Genomic DNA, 21230 nt, shown 5'->3' with positions numbered 1-21230 from the left:
TAATGCGTAAGAATTTTTAGGTTCTGAAGTAGGTAGACCTGATTAGAAAACTGGCTCATCTACTTGTTAGTATTGAGAACTCAAGGAGGTGACTTATCTTTTTGTTTTCATCCCTTCTTTAAGGGGAAAAAAATGGTCTTTAACTTTTGTGAGTATTAAATTAGTGCATCTACAGAGCTTAATGTATTACTTAATGCTTAATAAGCACACAGTAAGTGTTTCTACTATTGCCACCACCACTGAAAGCATTATCTTTTCCTTTCAGAAGAAATTTGTAGCCATACTCTCCTACTCCCTTAATATTACTTTCATCACTATGCTCTTATTTATTATGTTTTCAAATCTATTATCATTGGAACTTTAATTTTTCTGCTTTTTCTTGCAAGGTAATTTTAATGGAAGCAAGTAGTCTATCTGAGGATTTTTTGCTTAATTCTTTTCTCTTCGCACCTCCTCATATCATATTTGGGGGCAAAGTAAACTTGTTTCACTCTGAGTATTTAGAAATTACGTGACTTATGGGAAGAGAGGATTAAGGAGGATTCTGCCGATGGTGCTATATTACTTAATATACATTGTATGAAATTGTATAAGTGATCCCAAGGGGAACTTGAGTGAGAAAATTGCTTTTAACAAGGGACCTGTTGTTGCCCATTGTATTAATTCCTTGAAAGGAATTAAATCACCTATTAATAAAACAAGCTCAAGCAACTAGTGTTTCATGAAAGATAGCAGAGGACTTAGGACAGATTTTGGTGTAACTTAGAACAGATTTTGGTGTAACCGCCTCTGTTATTTGGGTGACTTATTTAACCGCTGAGTCTGTTTTCTTTCCTATAAATATAGGTATAATAAAATGTACATATGCATAATTAACTTCTTGTGTTTTGAGAATTTAAAGATTGTATATGGCAAGTGACTCTGATATTGACTGGTATGCAGAAGATATATGGTAAATGCTAATTTCCCTTCTTTAAATGATAATAATCTATTCTAATCATTTTACCTTAAAGCTGGTTCTGAATAACTTCAATGTAAACAGTTTCACCTCATTTAAAATTTTTCTGAATTAAACTTTGAATAGTCAGGTCCAACTATCAGGTGAGTTTAGTGAGAATTGCCAGGATGGGTCTCAGGATACTGAACACCATGCTGCAAAGGGATTAAAGCATCATATTCTCAGTGAGGCCAGGCTTCCATCCTGGTCATTACTGGCTTTATAGGAGCCCAACCATTTGTATTGTACTTGACCTCCCATTTTCCCATGAACTAGACCTGCTGCAGGAATCCTATGCAGCTGGACGGGAACCTTTGAATCCATAATATTTACATCCTCCATATCTTAAGTATTTCTACAGCATAACACTTTTACTGTTATTCACTGTCCAACAGCTTATACATTTGGGGTCACTCCCTCAAATACTGCTTTTTTGGCTTTATGCCAGTCCAGTACGAAGGTCTCTGCATGCTGCGCAACCTCCTTTGCAAATACTTTTCCATTTAAAAACCATTACCATCCATATTATATTTGATCATTATAAAACCACTGGTTGTAGTTAGTATGATTACCTTTCACACAAGAAGCAACAGTGGCTCAGAATTTAAGTGACTTCCCCCGTGGTGGATGAAGCAATTTAATAATGTAATTGGGATTCAAATCAGGCTATGTTTTTTTTATATTCTTTTTTCTTAAATGATCTTCAACATCTTTACTAACTCTCAAAGTCAGTTATTCAGATTTATGTCCTATATTATCAACTAGTAGCTATAAAAAAGTATAATTTTTATAAACAGCATTCTAAGAAATATAGACAGTGTATGAGAAACATGTGTAATTTGATTTTGCTCTTCACTTTCTCTCCCTCAAAATGCTTCCTACATGCCAGGCTTGTTGTAGGTACTTATAAATGAGAAAGGGTTCTCATCATGTCATACAAAGGGAAAAAATGCTGATAGCCTGAAAGAATATTTTGGTGTATTTGTGGGGAGTGTGCAGTGGCATGTTATCACGTAAGACTAGAGCCTGAGCTGAGTTTGACAATAGGAATCAGGTGTCTTCTTTCAGTGGAAAGGGTTTTAACAGTTGTTGATTAGTTCCCTACCTCAGTCTTTGACCTTTACTGTTTTGTTGTTTTCTGAATGACCTCCGACAGCCAGTATTTGTGTCTGGTGCTTGAAAGCTTTTCTTAGAATCCTGGAAGGCCTTGCGCTCTTGCCTGGTCTTGTAAAAGTACCTAGGAATTAACAGCTTATCTCCAGAACTGATGAGAGGTGATATATAAGTGTTATGGCTCCTTCACCTTTCTTTTTTTTATACTGTTTCCCAGAGGTTACTTTGGAATTAAAGTCCAGTTACCCACCTTGGAAGCTATTTTAATATTGTACTCTATTTAGGCAACATTGCCTTCCCTACACTCCAACGCTACTTGTACTGAATCTTGGTCTCAAGATTTGTACCTGTATGAACCCAGATTAAGATAATGATATTTCTGGTCTGGTAGATTAATCTGTCCTTAGTTTTTCTAATACCATTGTCATCAAGGAAGTTCATGTTAAATACAAGTATTTAAAAGTTCATTACGATTTTGGTCTTGTATTTCTGAAGAACATTTGATTATAGATAACAACAGGTATAAATGTATTTATATTTTAGTTCTTTTTCCAGTTTTTGCTCTCAATATTTTATCCACACTGTTTTATTCATTCTTGAGGTAGATAAGAGCAGCTGTCATTTATGAGAATCATTACTGTATTGCTGAGTTTACACAAGTTGAAGCATAGGTTGTTTTCCCTCCACTCATTTGTTACAGAAAAATTTTTACTAAATTATAAAATGAGTGAGCTGTTTGTGGTTTTAGGGGGAAGAAAAGAAGAGCTTTTAAAAAGCTTTAGGAAAGAGAAAAATGGGTTAGGATGTTGTCATGTCTGTAGAAATATGTCTTAAAATTGCTTACCAAAAATTTTATAGTCAGAAAGAACTTTTCTTAAAGTGAATTTAAAATCCATATGTACCATTTCATAGAGAATAGAATTATTTTTAATAGCATTTTAAGACTGTTTAAAATTTTATTATTTATATATATATTCACTTTTATAGTACCTAAAGCAGGTTGTACATGGTAGATACTTGATAAGTACTTTAAAAAAAATAGATGAGCACTTTGCTTATTTCTTTAAAAGTAATGTCTCATTCAGTTAAATAATTCATTGATTGTAGATTTACTCCAGTAATTTCCTACTTTCTTCTTAGCACTGACTTGATATTGGGAATCTGCAGTAAATGAGACAAATAATAGTTCATGTGTTCATTGACTATTTGATAACAACATTTCATAGGAAGATAGGCATTAAAAAATAAATGAGGAAGTGTGAGGAAGTGTTTAAAATATAAGTGTAAAGGGACTATGAGAACACATAGTAAAGGCAGGTAAATACTTTTTTTTTTTTTAATTGTTTTAAAGATTTACAGTATTACCAAATGGTACAGTATTACCTTTTGACTTTTGGGGGAACTGAAATGCAGGAGTTGCTCTAGAATAGTAATATTTTTTAGTCTGGTAGTCCATAACTGTTTTTACTGGCTTATATTATGAGGGTTCTTTTGAAAGTTTTTTTACTTTCACATATACTTCTTCATTTTGCTGATTGCCATGTTGTTTATATTATTTGTTAGGAACTATTTATGTGATATCTAATGTTGATGTAATATAAACATCTTTATATTAAGTCTAGGCTCCTCTTCTCAACTAAATTAATGCCTCTTCTAAAATATGTTTTTGTGTCCCAGGATCTAGTTCAGCACCTTGCATATAGGTAGGCATCTATTAAATATTTGTTGAATAAATAACATTTGTATGTGGAATTGATCTCTTAAATGCTTCGCATCTCCAAGACTCTTCAGAACCACTCAAAATCAAACTTGGTATCAGAACATTTTATGAGTCTTGCTAGCTCTTTATTGTAAGTTACTTTTGAGATCCTTGCTTGGGTGGTTGTGAAGAAGAGGGAAAAGGTAACATACTGGTACTTAGGTAGGTATATGTTTGGTTTGCATGCTTGTAGTAGGATAAGAGTCTGATAAATTTGATGATATCTAAATATGCATAGGTATGCTTATCTAAAATTACTATATTTCTGAGTGGCTTAGGTTGCTTTTCGATAGGTAATCTTGATTTTTCTTTTCCATTTTTCTTAAAAAAAGCAGGATTGCTTCACCGTGGAAGGGGAAGATTTGAGGCATGACTTTGAACGCTTACAACTAGCCATGGAAATGGTAGGATTTCTTCCCAAGACACGAAGACAGTGAGTTTATTTACTGTATTCCTTTACCCTCAGTAGAGATCTTTGAAACAATTTTCTAATATTCCTGATTTAGTGCCTCTTCCATCTTAAGCATTACTTAGAATTAGGAAATTTATTTTTGGAAAAGACTTGTTTTGAATTGCTTTCTTTGGTCATAAATTCTTTGAGAATCTGTTGAAAGTTAGAGCTCTTCTTCCTAAAAATGCAATCCATAAACATTTGCATATTATTACAGGAGTTCATGGTGCCCCCCAACCTCTCTGTGTACCTTCCTTAACTGTTGCTTTATAGCGCTTGCTGTGAAGGGAAGGAAACAATGTGGGGTATAAGGGGGATTGCTTAAAGTAAAAGAGAAGTGAGCTTACTTCGATAGAAAGTTCTTGTCAAGTTCAGGTGAGAGACAGAAAATAGGTATAATAATGTCCCAAAGTAAACTGAGTTCATGAGCTGTAGAGCCCAAGGATAGGGATTATCTATTGGCTGGAAGAGAGACACGTGTTCTTCTGAGACAGGAGGGAAGGACACTTGAGATGTAGATGTTTCACAGTAAGGGCCTACTATTAGATCATACAGTCCAGTGGTCTCCATTACTGTTTTTAAAAAAGGCATTATAATATGATGCTCAGTATAATATGATGTGGGGAAGCAGTTAAAAAATATAAATAATAAAGAAACCACCTTGGTTACTTTGTTTAAAAAAATACAAATTCTCAGACCTTTCTTTTAAAGATTCTAATTCAGTAGATCTGAAATAGCCAGTGTAGGGAAAGGACATTCCAGGTAGGATAAAAAGCAATTAGAAAGTCATGGACTGTTGAAACACCACAGAAGATTCAGACAATATTAAGTCCCCTATAGGGCTTCCCTGGTGGCTCAGTGGTAAAGAATCTGCCCGCCAATGCAAGAAACTGGGTTCAGTCCCTTATCTGAGAAGATCCCACATGCCATGGAGTGACTAAGCCTGTGCGTCACAACTATTGAGCCTGTGCTCTAGAGCCGGGACCTGCAACTGCTGAGTCCATGTGCCGCAGCTGCTGAAGCCTGCGGGCTCTGGAGCCCGAGCTCTGCACCAAGAGAAGCCAGCACAACGAGAAGCCTGCATGCCACTCCTAGAGAAAAGCCTGTGCAGCAATGAAGACCCAGTACAGTCAAAAATAAATAAATAAAATTTAAAACAAAAAGAAACAAGTTCCCTTCAAACAACTGTATCTGTATATCTGATGTAGATACAGTTCTTAAAGTGGATTTATATAAAGCACTTTGCACAGTGCCTGACATAGTAAACACTCAATAAATTTTAGTTCTTGTAGTTATGATTATTATCCTCATATTTCTTATTTATCTGAAGACTAAGTACTCTGTATTTGTACTGGTTAATTTGCTTCATTAGAATTTTGGAATGAAATAAGCGTAAGAGAAGTCACATAAGCAAGCTGTAATTTATGGTTTTATTTTCACAGGATTTTCTCTCTTCTCTCAGCAATACTACATTTGGGTAATATCTGTTATAAAAAGAAGACATACCGGGATGACTCCATAGATATCTGTAATCCTGAAGTTCTGCCTGTTGTCTCAGAGTTATTAGAAGTAAGTGATTATATTCTCAGTTTTCATTTCAAATACTGGTAACTTTTCAGTTTTTATTTTGTGTAACTATTTTGTAGGTATTAATGGGTTAATACTTTTAATTAATAGTGTTACTCCAGGAATTGGAATTATTTCTATTATGTGTGCCAGATTTGGGTTTTCTCCCCTGCTTCCCTTTGTCCCAGATATCTGTAACTCCTAAATTTGCTGAATAGGATAAATACTTCACTCTATACTGTATCATGTTGTAGGTCTTTGTAAAGTTTCTCCTACATAGTAGGATGTTGGTCAGATTATTTTGTTTGAAGATGGGGTGTCCAGATGGGTGGAGAAAAGAGTACTATTTTTTCTTTCTTCATGGTTAAATAGGAGTCAAAAGTCTTCATGTCCTATGACGTTTCTTCCCACATCAAGGTCCTCATTACCTTACTCTTTCTTCCTGGACTGATGATTCCTCATGTTTTCTCGGCTAACTGCTCATCTTAAAAGGGGTGTAGTTTTTAATGGGCAGTCTCCTCTGATAGAACAGGAAATCTGTATGTGTAAACTCACCTTGAGTATATTCACATATCTCCAAATATTTTTATGTGACTGTCTATATAAAGATAAACATGATCTGCACAACAAGGGAAACTGTAAACAAATGGAAAGACAGCCTATGGTATAGGAGAAAATATTTCCAAACTATGCAACTGATGGAAGGATATTATATGGTATGACTTATATGTGAAATCTAAAAATATGATGTTGCTGTTGTTCAGTTGTCCAGTCATGTCCAACTCTTTGTGACCTCTTGGCCTGCAGCACGCCAGGCCTCACTGTCCCTCGCCATCTCCCGAAGTTTGCCCAGTTCACGTCTTTCGCATCAGTGATGCCATCCAGCCATCATCTCATCTTCTGACACCCTCTTCTCCTTCTCTCAATCTTTGGCAGCATCAGGGACTTTTCCAATGATTCAGCTGTTTGCATCAGATGACCAAAGTACTGGGATTTCAACTTCAACATCAGTCCTTCCAATGAGTATTCAGGGTTGATTTCCCTTAAGATTGACTGGTTTGATTTCCCTTCAGATCGACTGGTTTGATCTCCTTGCTATCAAAGGGACCCTCATATGATACAAATGAATTTAGTTACAAAATAGAAATATACTCATAGACGTAGAAAACAAATTTATGGTTACCTAAAAGGAAAATGGGAGGGAGGGATGAATTAGGAATTTGGGATTACCTGATACATACTACCATATGTAAAATAGATAAACAATAAGGGCCTACTGCATAGCACAGGGAACTGTATTCAGTACTTTATAATAACCTATAATGGAAAGGAATTTGAAAAAGGATATGTATTTATATATATAAATAAAACTGAATCACTTTGCTGTATACCTGAAACATTTTAAATCAACTGTGTGTGTGTGTTAGTTGCTTAGAGGTGTCCAACTCTTTGCAACCTCATGGACTATAGCTTGCTGGGCTCTTCTGTCCATGGGAGTCTCCAGGAAAGAATACTGGATTGGGTAGCCGTTCCTTTCCAAGATTATTTAGGTCAGTACCTTTTCCTCCTTCCCTCTTCACTGAGGTTGTTCCATATATTTGTCATATAGTTTCCATGTCATGGCCTGCATTCTTTCCTAAGATTCCTCCAGCTAAAAATTTGTGTACCTTAAGATTCATGGATTCTGTATGTGTATATGCATGGATTGTGCCAGATGCGTAATGTTGTGTATCCTCCACTACAGTATCTTACAGAATAGTTTCACAGCCCTGAAACTTCCCTGTGTGTCACCTGTTCAACCCCTCCCTATAAACTACTCATATTTTCACTAGCTTTGTAGGTTTGCTTTTTTCAGAATGTAACATAATTAGATTCATATAGTATTAATATATCATGTTTTCAAACTTACTTGTTTCACGTAGCAGTATACATTTAAGATTCATCCAGTGTCTTTTCCTGGCTTGATAGCTCATTTCTCTTTATTGCTGAATATTATTCCATAATGTGCATATATCACAGTTGCTCCATTCACCTATTGAAAGTGAAAGTGAAAGTCGCTCAGTCGTGTCCGACTCTTTGCGACCCCATAGACTTTACAGTCCATGAAATTCTCCAGGGCAGAATACTGGAGTGGGTAGCCTGTCCCTTCTCCAGCAGATCTTCCCCACCCAGGAATCAAACCAGGGTCTCCTGCATTGCAGGCGGATTCTTTACCAACTGAGCTATTAGGGAAGCCCACCTATTGAAGAACATGTTAATTATTTCCAGTTTTTTTTTTTTTTTACAATTATCAGTAACCTTTTTTTTCCTGTTAAAATATCACTTATTTTTTAAATCTTGGTTCATATACTGCTTCATCGGTTTTAACTGTATTAAATGGTTTAAACTGATTCCATCAGCGTAGAACAATTTGGTTCTCCTTAGCATAATTCAGTATTGGCTTTGTAACATAGTTAATTGTTTACCAGTTTGTGTCCATTATAAGGTAGTGGCAGTGTTCTTTGAGATCTGTGGATGTGCTTATTTATCTAACCTTACAATGTTTTATTATTTTGTACATACCTTGCTGTTTGTTTATTAACTTTAATGGAATGAGTTAGCCTGGTAGAAGAGGCAGGAGGGAGTACTTTAAATTGGAACTAGACTCACTCATTAGAAAGGAGTTCCAGAATGTGAAGTGTGGTATCTGAAAGCTGTAATTTTGAAGGTCATGAGGGTCAGAAAACAGATCTTTCAGACAGGACTTCCAGGTGATGTTTTAGTCATTCATTTTGTATTGTGGTAATACAAAGCATTGTGGCTAGTGATCTTTCTTAGACGTTTAGGCATTCAGCAAGTACCAAGGCTTCTAGTCCAAGTGAAATATTTCTTTTTTGGTGAGAGACTAATAAAAGCAATTTAGGAAATTTAAAGAGGCACTCAGGTGTTTGTAAAAAAAGGAGTAGGGGGCCGGGAATCCAGTTCTGAAAATTGGGCTTACCAGTGTTAAAGTTAGAGTAACAACTAAGTGTGATTTAATAGCAAATCCCACCTTTTGAATTCAAGCTTCTCAAATTCCTTCTTGTTTGGAGTGGTTCCTCTTTCTAGTTTGGAGTGGTTTGAGGAGTGAAGTTTTAATAATGAGTTCTGAGTTCAGTCGCTCAGTCGTGTCCGACTCTTTGCGACCCCATGAATCGCAGCACGCCAGGCCTCCCTGTCCATCACCATCTCCCGGAGTTCACTCAGACTTACGTCCATCGAGTCCGTGATGCCATCCAGCCATCTCTTCCTCGGTCGTCCCCTTCTCCTCCTGCCCCCAATCCCTCCCAGCATCAGAGTCTTTTCCAGTGAGTCAACTCTTTGCATGAGCTGGCCAAAGTACTGGAGTTTCAGCTTTAGCATCATTCCTTCCAAAGAAATCCCAGGGCTGATCTCCTTCAGAATGGACTGGTTGGATCTCCTTGCAGTCCGAGGGACTCTCAAGAGTCTTCTCCAACACCACAGTTCAAAAGCATCAATTCTTCGGCGCTCAGCCGTCTTCACAGTCCAGCTCTCACATCCATACATGACCACAGGAAAAACCATAGCCTTGACTAGACGGACCTTAGTCGGCAAAGTAATGTCTCTGCTTTTGAATATACTATCTAGGTTGGTCATAACTTTTCTTCCAAGGAGTAAGCGTCTTTTAATTTCATGGCTGCAGTCACCATCTGCAGTGATTTTGGAGCCCAGAAAAATAAAGTCTGACACTGTTTCCACTGTTTCCCCATCTATTTCCCAAGAAGTGATGGGACCGGATGCCATGATCTTCGTTTTCTGAATGTTGAGCTTTAAGCCAACTTTTTCACTCTCCTCTTTCACTTTCATCAAGAGGCTTTTTAGTTCCTCTTCACTTTCTGCCATAAGGGTGGTATCATCTGCATATCTGAGGTTATTGATATTTCTCCTGGCAATCTTGATTCCAGCTTGTGTTTCTTCCAGTCCAGCATTTCTCATGATGTACTCTGCATAGAAATTAAATAAGCAGGGTGACAATATACAGCCTTGACATACTCCTTTTCCTATTTGGAACCAGTCTGTTGTTCCATGTCCAGTTCTAACTGTTGCTTCCTGACCTGCATACAGATTTCTCAAGAGGCAGGTCAGGTGGTCTGGTATTCCCATCTCTTTCAGAATTTTCCACAGTTTATTGTGATCCACACAGTCAAAGGCTTTGGCATAGTCAATAAAGCAGAAATAGGTATTTTTCTGGAACTCTCTTGCTTTTTCCTTGATCCAGCGGATGTTGTCAATTTGATCTCTGGTTCCTCTGCCTTTTCTAAAACCAGCTTGAACATCAGGGAGTTCACGGTTCACGTATTGCTGAAGCCTGGCTTGGAGAATTTTGAGCATTACTTTACTAGCATGTGAGATGAGTGCAGTTGTGTGGTAGTTTTAGCATTCTTTTGCATTCGAAGTTTTGCATTTGAAGTTTTAATAATAAGTAGAAAGAAGATATCTTCAAAGTCAAGGAGCTAGAGAAGATCTGACAACACCTATCAGAGTGTCCTGCCTATAGTTAGACCATATTTTTATTTATCATTATTTTTTATTAAAAATGTTTTTTTGGCCCTAAGGCTTGTGGGATTTTAGCTTCCCAAGTAGGGATTGAACCTTGGCCCTTGGCAGTAAAACCACTGGGTCCAGACCACTGGGCTGCCAAGGACTTCCCCCATGAAGTTTATTTCTTTATTTTATTTACTAATTTTTTTGCAGGGGCTGCACTGTGTCTTCATTGCTGCATTTGGGCTTTCTCTAGTTGTGGCGAGAGGGGGCTTCTCTCTTCATTGTGGTGCACAGCTTCTCATTGCGATGGCTTCTCTTGTGGAGCTTGGGCTCTAGCAGGCTTCAGTAGTTGAGGCTCTCAGGCTCTAGAGCACAGGCTCAGTAGTTGTAGCACATGGGCTTAGCTGCTTCGTGGCATGTGGGGTCTTCCCAGACTAGAGATCGAACCCATGTCCCTTACATTGACAGGCGGATTCTTAACCACTGCCACCAGGGAAGTCCGATAAAATTTAAAGACTATTTGGAAAATTATAAAGGTAGCTGATTAAAATATGAATTCAGTAATATTTTCTTAGGTTGCTTATTAAATCCAAATAAGATTAGTGTATTTTATGTGATTATGTTATGTGTGTAGACTTGTGTGTGATCATTGTCAAGTTTTAGTGCCAGTATTAAATCAGCTCCTTAAAATGAATTGGGTAGTTTTCCATTCTTTAAAATCTTTTTTCTGCATTTAATAGAAGAATCATCAGCAAAGAATAATATGTTTGTTAAAGATATGAATAATATCAACCCTATGACCAATGGTATTTAATATTCCTCCAATTAATTTTGTGTTGACTGATTTTTCAGGATTTTTAAATCTGGTTTGAGTTAATTTTGATGATTTGTATTTTTCTGGGAAATAACTGTTGATTAAATGTTTAAAGCTCACTACTTTTGTATTCATTGTGAATACTTTGTTAATGTTTTAATTATTTTTCTCTATGATGTTAGCTTTCTATTCATGTTTCTTAATGTTCTTTCTATTCATGTTTTCTTTTGATACATAATTTATCTTTCATTTCTTATATACTTATTATGTATTGATTTATATTTTAACATTTTTCTGTTAAATTATGAAAAATTTTAGAATATAATATATATGAAAAAGGTATAATAAATACCTGTAGACTCAAAATATTATCCAAGTAATAAAGTATTACATGTAATTGAAGTCTGCTGTGTACTTTGCCCAGCAGAAGCATAAATACTACTATGAATTTAGTTTTTTCCCAAGTTTTTATTAATTGAAATTTTAAATGCGGTCAGAAGTGGAGAGATCCCCAAGTACCCATTGTTAAGCTTCATCACTTATTAATGTGGCCCGTCTCTTTTCATCTGTATCTTCACCTCTGTTCCTTCCCAGTTCTTTTAAAACAAGTTCTGAAATAAAATCCCAGTTATCTAAAAGATATGGGCTATGTTTATAAAAATATTCATAATAATTAGGAAATTACTGTATAGCACAGGGAATCCTACTCAGTACTCTGTGATGGCCTGTATGGGAAAAGACTCTAAAAAAAGGTGGAGATATATATATATAAAAATATGGCTTCCCATGTGGAACAGTGGTAAAGAATCTGTCTGCCAGTGCAGAAGACGTGGTTTTGATCACCTGGTTGGGAAGATCCCTTGGGGTCAGAAATGGCAACCCACTCCAGTGTTCTTGCCTGAAAAATGCCATGGACAGAGGAACCGGATGGGCTGAAGTCCATGGAGTTGCAAAGTGTCAGACATAACTGAGTAGGCATGCAGATATATTTACGATGGATTCACCTTTCCACACACTCGAAACTGACACAACACTACAAATCATCTATACTCCCCCCCCAAAATTTTTTAACGTTATTAAAACACCTAAAAATAAGTAAGTTGGTTTTTAGTCTCAGCTATATAGTCAGTGTTCAGATTTTCTTTTTTTTTTTAATGATTTCCCTACAATTTCTTGTTTTTCATTGAGTTATAATTGACATACATCTTTCAGGATACATAGTTACAAAAAGTTTATTTTCTTGTGATTAGGATTTCTAAGACCTCTTTTAGCAACTTTCAAATATGGAATACAATTTTTATTAACTGTTGTTACCATGTTGTACATTCCATTCCCATGACATGTGACCTTTATATTATATCTGGAAGTTTGTACCTTCCACCTTGAATTTGTAGTTGTTGTTCAGTTGCTCAGTCGTGTCTGATTCTGCCACCCCATGGACTGCAGCATGCCAGGCCTCCCTATCCTTCTCTATCTCCTGGAGTTTGCTTAAACTCATGTGCGTTGAGTTGGTGATGCTATCCAACCATCTCGTCCTCTGTAGCTCCCTTCTCCTCCTGCCCTCAGTGTTTCCCAGCATCAGGGTCTTTTCCAGTCAGTCAGCTCTTCTCATCAGGTGGCTAAAGTACTGGAGTTTCAGCTTCAGCATCAGTCCTTCCAGTGAATCAGTTCAGTTTAGTTCAGTTCAGTTGCTCAGTCATGCCCAACTATTTGCAACCTCATGAACCGCAGCATGCCAGACCTCCCTGTCCATCACCAACTCCCGGAGTCCACCCAAACCTATGTCCATTGTGTCAGCAATGCCATCCAACCATCTCATCCTCTGTCGTCCCCTTCTCCTGCCCTCAATCTTTCCCAGCATCAGGGTCTTCGCATCGGGTGGCCAAAGTATTGGAGTTTCAGCTTCAACATCAGTCCTTCCGGTGAACACCCAGGACTGATCTCCTTTAGGATGGACTGGTTGGATCTCCTTGCAGTCCAAGGGACTCTCAAGAGTTTTCTCCAACACCACAGTTCAAAAGCATCAATTCTTCTGAATATTCAGGGTTGATTTCCTTTAAGATTGACTGATTTGATCTCCTTGCTGTTCAAGGTATTCCCAAGCATCTTCTCCAGCACCATGGTTTGAAAACATTAACCTTTGGTGCTCGGCCTTCTCTGTAGTCCAACTCTCATGTCCGTACATGACTAATGGAAAAACCATAGCTTTGGCTATATGGACCTTTGTCGGCAAAGTGATGTCCCTGGTTTTTAATATGCTATCTAAGTTCATCAAAACTTTTCTCCCAAGGAGCAAGCATCTTGTAATTTCATGACTGCAGTCACTGTTGCAGTGATTTCGAAGCCCAAGAAAATAAAATCTGCCACTGTTCCAATTTTTTCCCTATCTATTTACCATAAAGTGGTCGGACCAGATGTCATGATCTTAGTTTTTTGAACGTTAAGTTTTAAGCCAGCCTTTTCACTCTCCTGTTTTACTTTCATCAAGAGACTCTTTAGTTCCTCTTCTCTTTCTGCCCTTAGGGTACTGTCATCTGCATATCTGAGGTTATCGATATTTCTACTGGCAATCTTGATTCTAGTTTGTGCTTCATCCAGCTTGGCATTTCGCATGATGTGCTGTCCATGTAAGTTAAATAAGCAGGGTGACCATATACAGCCTTGACATTCTCCTTTCCTAATTTTGAGCCAGTGCATTGTTCTATGTCCAGTTCTAACTGTTTCTTCCTGACCTGCATACAGGTTTCTCAAGAGGCAGGTCAGGTGGTCTGGTATTTCCATCTCTTTAAGGTCTTAATTTTCCAGTTTGTTGTGATCAACGTAGTCAAAGGCTTTAGTGTAGTCAATGAAGCAGATGTTTTTTCTGTAATTTCTTGCCTTTTCTATGATCCAGTGGGTGTTGGCAATTTGCTGTGTGGTTCCTCTGTGTTTTCTAAATCCAGCTTGTACAGCTGGAATTTCTCGGTTCACATACTGTTCAAACCTAGCTTGAAGGATTTTGAGCATTACTTTGCTAGCATGTGAAATGAGCACAACTATATGATAGTTTGAACATTCTTTGGCCTTGCCTTTCTTTGGGATTGGAATGAAAACTGACCTTTTCCAGTCCTGTGGCTACTGCTAAGTTTTCCAAATTTGCTGGCATATTGAGTGCTGCACTTTAACAGCATCATCTTTTAGGACTTGAAATAGCCAAAATTCCATCACCTCCACTAGTTGAATTTAGTTTTTATCATTCCCATTCTTATTTTTATATTTTCAAAATGGATAGATGTGTCCATGAAGAATATATAGTTTTGTTCTGAATGTTTTCACACTTTATATGTGTTATACTATATGTATCATTCTGAAACTTGGGTTTTTGAGTTCATATTTTGTTTTTAAGTTTTTTCAGTGTTGGTTTATATATTCTAGATTCTTCTTTGAGCTGTTGTATAAAATTCTCTTATATGAATAAAACATAATTTTTCTTTTTTAGTGGGGAGTGAGGTTATTTGTAATTTTCCATTTATAGATAGTACTGTGATAGGCCTTGTACATGTATCCTTGTTAACATGTGTGAGAATTATTCTAGGATATAATTCAAGGAGAAAAATCTTGGGTATGGTATATACACATACTGAGCTTTATTGTTACTGACATATTACTGTCGATAGTGATTATACCAATTTATATAAGGGTATGGAAGTCATCTTTGCCCATGTTGTTGTCAGTTTACATTTGTTTGTTCCTTTAAAAACATTTCTTATATCTGTTGCATAGGTCATTTGTTTTCCGATGTTCAGTTTTAATAATAATTGCTTGCATGAAGAAATACTCCTCAGAATATTAGTGTTTTTTTTTCTCATGTGTTTTTTCTTAGTTTTGTCATTTTGTATAATCTGCATTATCGATAATTTGATTCTTGAAATATTTTAAATATATCTGAAAGGTTGAGGTTTTTACATTTAAACTTTGGCTATTCATCTTGTGAAGTTAATTTGCCTCAATATGTTTCTGTTGTTTGGAATCTGAAGATTCAGCAATGGATGCTCCAAAAGAAGGTTTATTTTCTTTATGGTGTAATCTTATTTTAAAACATGATTGATCTGTTGTGAGTTTGCTGGTGGCAGGGTAACGACTCACTGTTGTTTTATAAGTATAAAAACATGAACTGAAGTGATACATGAGAAATTCATGATTATTTTGGCTTCTATAGAGAGAGTAAGAATAAAGGAAGCATAACTATTTTAAAGTTTAACATCTGTAAGTGAAAATAAACATCTGAAACATCAATAACTATCCATTGTAATGTTCCTGGAATTCAAGAAGTATTGTTGGGATGTCCCTGGTGGTCCAGTGGCTAAGACTCCATGCTCCCAAAGCAGGAGACCTGGGTTTGATTACTAGTCAGGGAGCTCAGACCCCATATGCCACAACTTAGACTTGGTGCAGCCAGATAAATTCAGTTAATAAGTAAGAATTAAGAAAAAAGGTATTGTTATTTTTCAGTCCTTGTATCCAGGTTGTGGGGTTATGACTGACTGTCTTAAAATACTTTTTGTGCTACTGTATATTTTTCATACTCTGCACAATGAAACATGTTTCTCTGTTATGATCAGAAAGAAAACTTTAAAAAGACCAAACTGTCTTATTTACCCTTTGTGTCTTTTTTGTGGTGAAGAAGGGTGAGTGAGACACTTAAATTCCACTTTGGCCAATAATTAAATTGCCCAGTATATTCTCTTTCTGTTTTTTCTCTATTGCATATTTGCATTTCTCATTATTTTTTTCTCTGTGTGATGTTTCAGTAAGTAATTCAACCATTGTTATAAATCTTATATTGAATTTACTTTTCTGCTTTATAGGTTAAAGAAGAGATGCTATTCGAAGCACTAGTTACAAGGAAGACTGTGACAGTGGGAGAAAAGCTTATTTTACCATACAAACTGGCAGAGGTATGAATAGATCTTCTTTGAAATCAGGGAAGTCTAAATGCTTTTTGAAGTTTAGGTTTATATTCTTGCTCTTAATAGAATGAAAATGACAGTAGTGTTGATTGAAATATTTTCTGGGTTCTTGAAACTTGATTATGAATTTTCTATCAACTTCAGTTCAGTTCAGTTGCTCAGTCCTGTCCGACTCTTTGCGACCCCATGAATTGCAGCACGCCAGGCCTCCCTGTCCATCACCATCTCCCGGAGTTCACTCAGGCTCACGTCCATCGAGTCCGTGATGCCATCCAGCCATCTCATCCTCGGTCGTCCCCTTCTCCTCCTGCCCCCAATCCCTCCCAGCATCAGAGTCTTTTCCAATGAGTCAACTCTTCACATGAGGTGGCCAAAGTACTGGAGCTTTAGCTTTAGCATCATTCCTTCCAAAGAAATCCCAGGGCTGATCTCCTTCAGAATGGACTGGTTGGATCTCCTTGCAGTCCGAGGGACTCTCAAGAGTCTTCTCCAACACCACAGTTCAAAAGCATCAATTCTTCGGCACTCAGCCGTCTTCACAGTCCAGCTCTCACATCCATACATGACCACAGGTAAAACCATAGCCTTGGAAACTTTTAAAGTTGAATGTGATTTTAAACAGTATGCTTACATTTTTCTCTAATGATTTTAATCTCATCACCATTTTAAATTTTCATTTGATTTATATGGGTAGGTAGCAATATTTGACACAGATGATTTTTCCTTCTTGAGCACATCATATCTTCTGATACATCATACTCTTGGGTTACTTTTTCATTGTTGGCCACTCCTTTGCAGTTCTTTTTTTTTTTTTTTTTTCTTCTTCCTGACTCTTGTTCATAAAGGATGGGGTTCTGTAGGACAGTCTTTGTCTTTCCTTCTGTATACTTTTTATCTCAGTTGTCTCACTCAGTCCCATGGCTTTAAATATCATCTGTATAGTAAGGCTTCCACTAAAGTTTTATTGCTACAGGGAGCCAATATTACTGTTTTACCACCAAAGTATATGAAAGTGAAGTGAAGTGAAAGTCGCTTAGTTGTGTCTGACTCTTTCTGATTGAACTATGGAGTCCATGGAATTCTCCAGGCCAGAATACTGGAGTGGGTAGCCTTTCCCTTCTCCAGGGGATCTTCCCAACCCAGGGATGGAACCCAGGTCTCCCACATTGCAGGTGGATTCTTTACCAGCTGAGCCACAAGGGAAGCCCAAGAATACTGGAAGTATATAGGAGTAGGAAAATTATTGAAAGGTCTACTCCTTCATGGTGAAATTTTACAAAAATGAGGAGAAATCATAGCGATGACTGTTATAAAGATAGGATAAGAATATGAGACTAGAAGACATGGAGGTGGGAAAATAGTAATTTAAGTGTAGAGAATGCTTTCTAGTCAGACGTTGATCCATTTATCCCATTTTTTGGGGTCTCTCCTGATTGTACCTGTAAGTCCACATTTCCTCATTATTCAGGTATCTTATGTCATGTTTTATAGTTGCCAACTTTGAGAGTGCCTTTGTAGACCACAGAAAAAGTCAAACCATTTAAGAGTTTTGCTCTTTTACATAAAGGTTCAATGCTTTTATATTTTCTTTCTTGACTTTTTTGATTGTTAAATATTTGTTATGTTTATTTGCATCTTTTAACCTTAAATTCAGCTTTCTGAGATTATTTTTGTTGCCCCTGTTTTATTTTGGTTTATGTTTGTTTGGTCTGGAAGATCCACTGAAGTAGGAAATGGCACCCCAGTCTAGTGTTCTTGCCTGGAAAAATCCATGGGCAGAGGAGCCTGTGGGCTACATCCCTTGGGGCTGCAAAGAGTCAGACATGACTGAGGGACTGAGCACATTTGTTTGGTGTATTTATTTATTTATTTAGTAAATATTTGAAACAGCTTTCTGTGCCTGGAATTGTGCTAGGTATTATGGGTAAAATGAAGAGCAGTCCTTAAGGATTTTAGTATTTTATCTGAAGAGCAATGGAAAGAAGTGTTTTAAGCAAAAATGTTGGCTTAGAGTTTTGTTTTTTTTTTTTTTTTTTAAGGACAGTTTGACAGCTATGTGAACAATCAGTTGGAGGAGAGTGTGTTAGTTTCCTGTAGCTGTGTAACAAGCTTTAGTGACTTAATACAACCCAAAGTTATTATCAGAAAGTTTCCGTGGATCTGGGCCTGGGTTAGCTGGTTCCTCTACTCAGGGTTTCACCAGGCTGAAGTCAAGATATTCTTGATGGCTGTTTTTTAATCTGAGACTCAACATCCTCTTTCAGGTTCACAATTTGTTGGCAGGATTCACTTCCTTGTAGGACTGAGGTCCATAGTTTCTTATTTGCTGTCAGGGGCCATTCTCAGCAGCTGGAGTGTACTTGGCATTTCCTGTCATGTGCTCCTGTACACAACATGGCAGTTTGCTTCTTCAGGTCCAGCATGAGAACCTCTGATGCATGCGCTCACTCCCTAGTAAGCCACCTCTACCTGGGACAGTATCTCTTGGGTTAACTAAAAATTTCAGCTGATTTGGGGCCATAATTATATATTTAAAATCCCTTCACCTTTTTCATATAACATAAGATAGTTATAGGAGTGAAATCCATCATCTTTACAGTCCTGCCGTCTAAATCCCCTGCTGTGAGGGGATTTAGAGAGGGAGGGGATTTAGAGAGTATGTATACCCAGTGATGGGAGTCTTGGGAACCATCTTAGGATTCTAACACAGAGGGCAAGAGTGAATGTGCAAAGATGAGTTTGGAGGCTGTAGTAGTTTCTACTCCTGAGGAGAAAGATGCTTGCTGCTGTGTCTAGAAAAGTGACATTCTGATAGGGAGAAATGGGTATATTTAGAAAGAAAAAAATTAGAAGATTAAGTCAACAAGATTTGGCAGTGAATTCTTAGTGGGAATCGGGGAGGAAGAAGGAGACGTCAGGCATGAATCCTGATTTTGTGGTACATACAACTATAAGAATATTGGTAACATTCAGTGAGACAGGAAACAGTAAGCAAGATCTGTTTGAGTGGGAAAATAATTGGTATTTGGGCTAAGAGTCGGACACGACTGAGCAAGTTCACTTTCACTTTTCACTTTTATGCATTGGAGAAGGAAATGGCAACCCACTCCAGTGTTCTTGCCTGGAGAATCCCAGGGACGGGGGAGCCTGATGGGCTGCCGTCTATGGGGTCGCACAGAGTCGGACACGACTGAAGTGACTTAGCAGCAGCAGCAGAGCTGATTGAGGTCAAGCTATGACAAGACTGTGTTTCAGAGAAAAGAGGCTAAAAGTGTAATATTGGGAATGATGGTGCAAAAAGGCATATTCATATATTTGAATTTTTTCTGAATCTTTTAATTTGATATGAAGAGTTGTCCTTTAACAAAAAATTCAGCTCATTTATATTGATTATGGCAACTAGCATGTTTTCTTATTCTATGTTTTAAAATATTTTGCTTTTGCTGAATTTAATCAGATTTTCTTAATCCCATGTTCCCCCCTCCATCCCTCAGAAGCATAGAATGATTATTCTCTCTATATATTCTGCTATTGATTTTCTTGATATTTTAAAGATACGTTGTTGACCACTTGCCCAAGAGTAGAATTTTAGGTCCACATTATTTTTTCTCTCAGAACTTCTAAACATTTTCCAATTATGTTCAAGTTTTAATTGTTGGATAGAGAATTTGATACCTGTTTTCTCTTTTTCTGTGTAGGTAATAGTGTGTTCTAGCAACTTGAAGCTTTTTTTTTTCACTTAAATTCAGAAATTGATTCATCATTTATATGTAGTCAGTTGTAGTATTGTCTCCATTTTACAGTTGTAAGAAAAGATTGTAGCCTAAGAGTTTCAGCAAGTTGACAAATTTCAAATTGTTAGAATAAGTAAGAAACTGAAATTGGAATATAGTCTAGCTCCTAATCAATGCTCTGTACCTGCTCTAATATGTAAACTTCAAAATAAGTCCCTAAATAATAAATACATAAATTATTATGATTTGTTTTTTTAAGTGATAATATTCAGTTGTCTAAGACATGTGCTTCCCCAACCCTCTTTTTAGGTTGTAGTGCCTTCTAAAAGTTGAATTTTCTTTAAGTAATATTCTTCATTTTTTAGATCAGTTTCAGGTTTTCACAAAAACTGAGTATATATACAGAGTTTCCATAAACTGGGGAAAGCTGGAGGTGAGGGAAAAAACAAATCACAGTAACTCCATAATGAAAGAATTGTCAGTGTTTGGGGAAGAAGAAATTCTAGATGTTACTCTGGATGACAGGCTGAAGACAACTAGGAATGTAATTGTGGTGATATTACCTTTGTTTCAAGTGTCTGACTAGGATTCCACAGATAACTGATGCTGTTTGCTAGCAGGTTTATTCCTATGCCTAGAATATTCTTCCTCACTTTAGCTGGCAAAGTTCATTTGTTAATAAACTTCCTATTCTTTCTTTACTAGATGAAATATATACCCCAATTTTTAGTAAAACTATTTTGAATTGAGTGATCTACATTTTGCTTTTTTAATCTTTCATGGCAGTTTTAGCCTGGATTTCCTGAGTTTGATTAAATTAATGAGTATATATAGAAAACTTCAATTATAAATTATATATATTGAGATAAAAATGAATTTCTATTTCAAGATAATAAGCTTTTTTTTTTTCCAAGATTGTTGCCAATTTCACCTGGATTCCTAACTTTTTTTCTCCCCCTAGGCTGTGACAGTGAGGAACTCTATGGCTAAGTCTTTATATAGTGCCCTGTTTGACTGGATCGTTTTTCGGATTAATCATGCACTTATGAATAGTAAAGATTTGGAGCAAAATACCAAGGTAGACATATGTTGGACTCTAATATATTTTTCCTGAAAAACTGTTTTAATAAAATGGTTAATGCATGACATTTAAAAACACAGAATTATATATAGCAATAAGTATCACCTTATAGTATTTCCTGCTATTTCTCTCCTTACTACTGTTTCTGTGACCCTATTCAGGGAAACTGTTCTTTCTGTGTGTCAAAGCTTTGACTCTATGTCCTTACCTTACTGTAGATGTACCCCTACAGAGTTGCTTTT

At 36.8% G+C, this 21230-nt stretch overlaps 1 protein-coding gene across 1 annotated transcript in view; it reads left to right on the top strand.

Moving 5' to 3' along the window:
* The window catches only part of MYO9A (myosin IXA), a 181041-nt gene that overhangs the window by 17477 nt on the left and 142334 nt on the right, over positions 1 to 21230 (top strand). Inside the window, exons 6-9 of the mRNA XM_052646755.1 lie at positions 4205 to 4302; positions 5763 to 5889; positions 16072 to 16161; positions 20869 to 20985. Of these exons, the coding sequence (XP_052502715.1) occupies positions 4205 to 4302; positions 5763 to 5889; positions 16072 to 16161; positions 20869 to 20985 (432 nt within the window). The remainder of the gene's footprint in view (positions 1 to 4204; positions 4303 to 5762; positions 5890 to 16071; positions 16162 to 20868; positions 20986 to 21230) is intronic.

This window comes from Budorcas taxicolor, chromosome 10, assembly GCF_023091745.1.
Source record: "Budorcas taxicolor isolate Tak-1 chromosome 10, Takin1.1, whole genome shotgun sequence".
NCBI lineage: Eukaryota > Metazoa > Chordata > Mammalia > Artiodactyla > Bovidae > Budorcas > Budorcas taxicolor.
The sequence above is the reverse complement of the archived record's forward strand: the minus strand, read 5'-3'. Positions and strand labels throughout refer to the sequence as shown.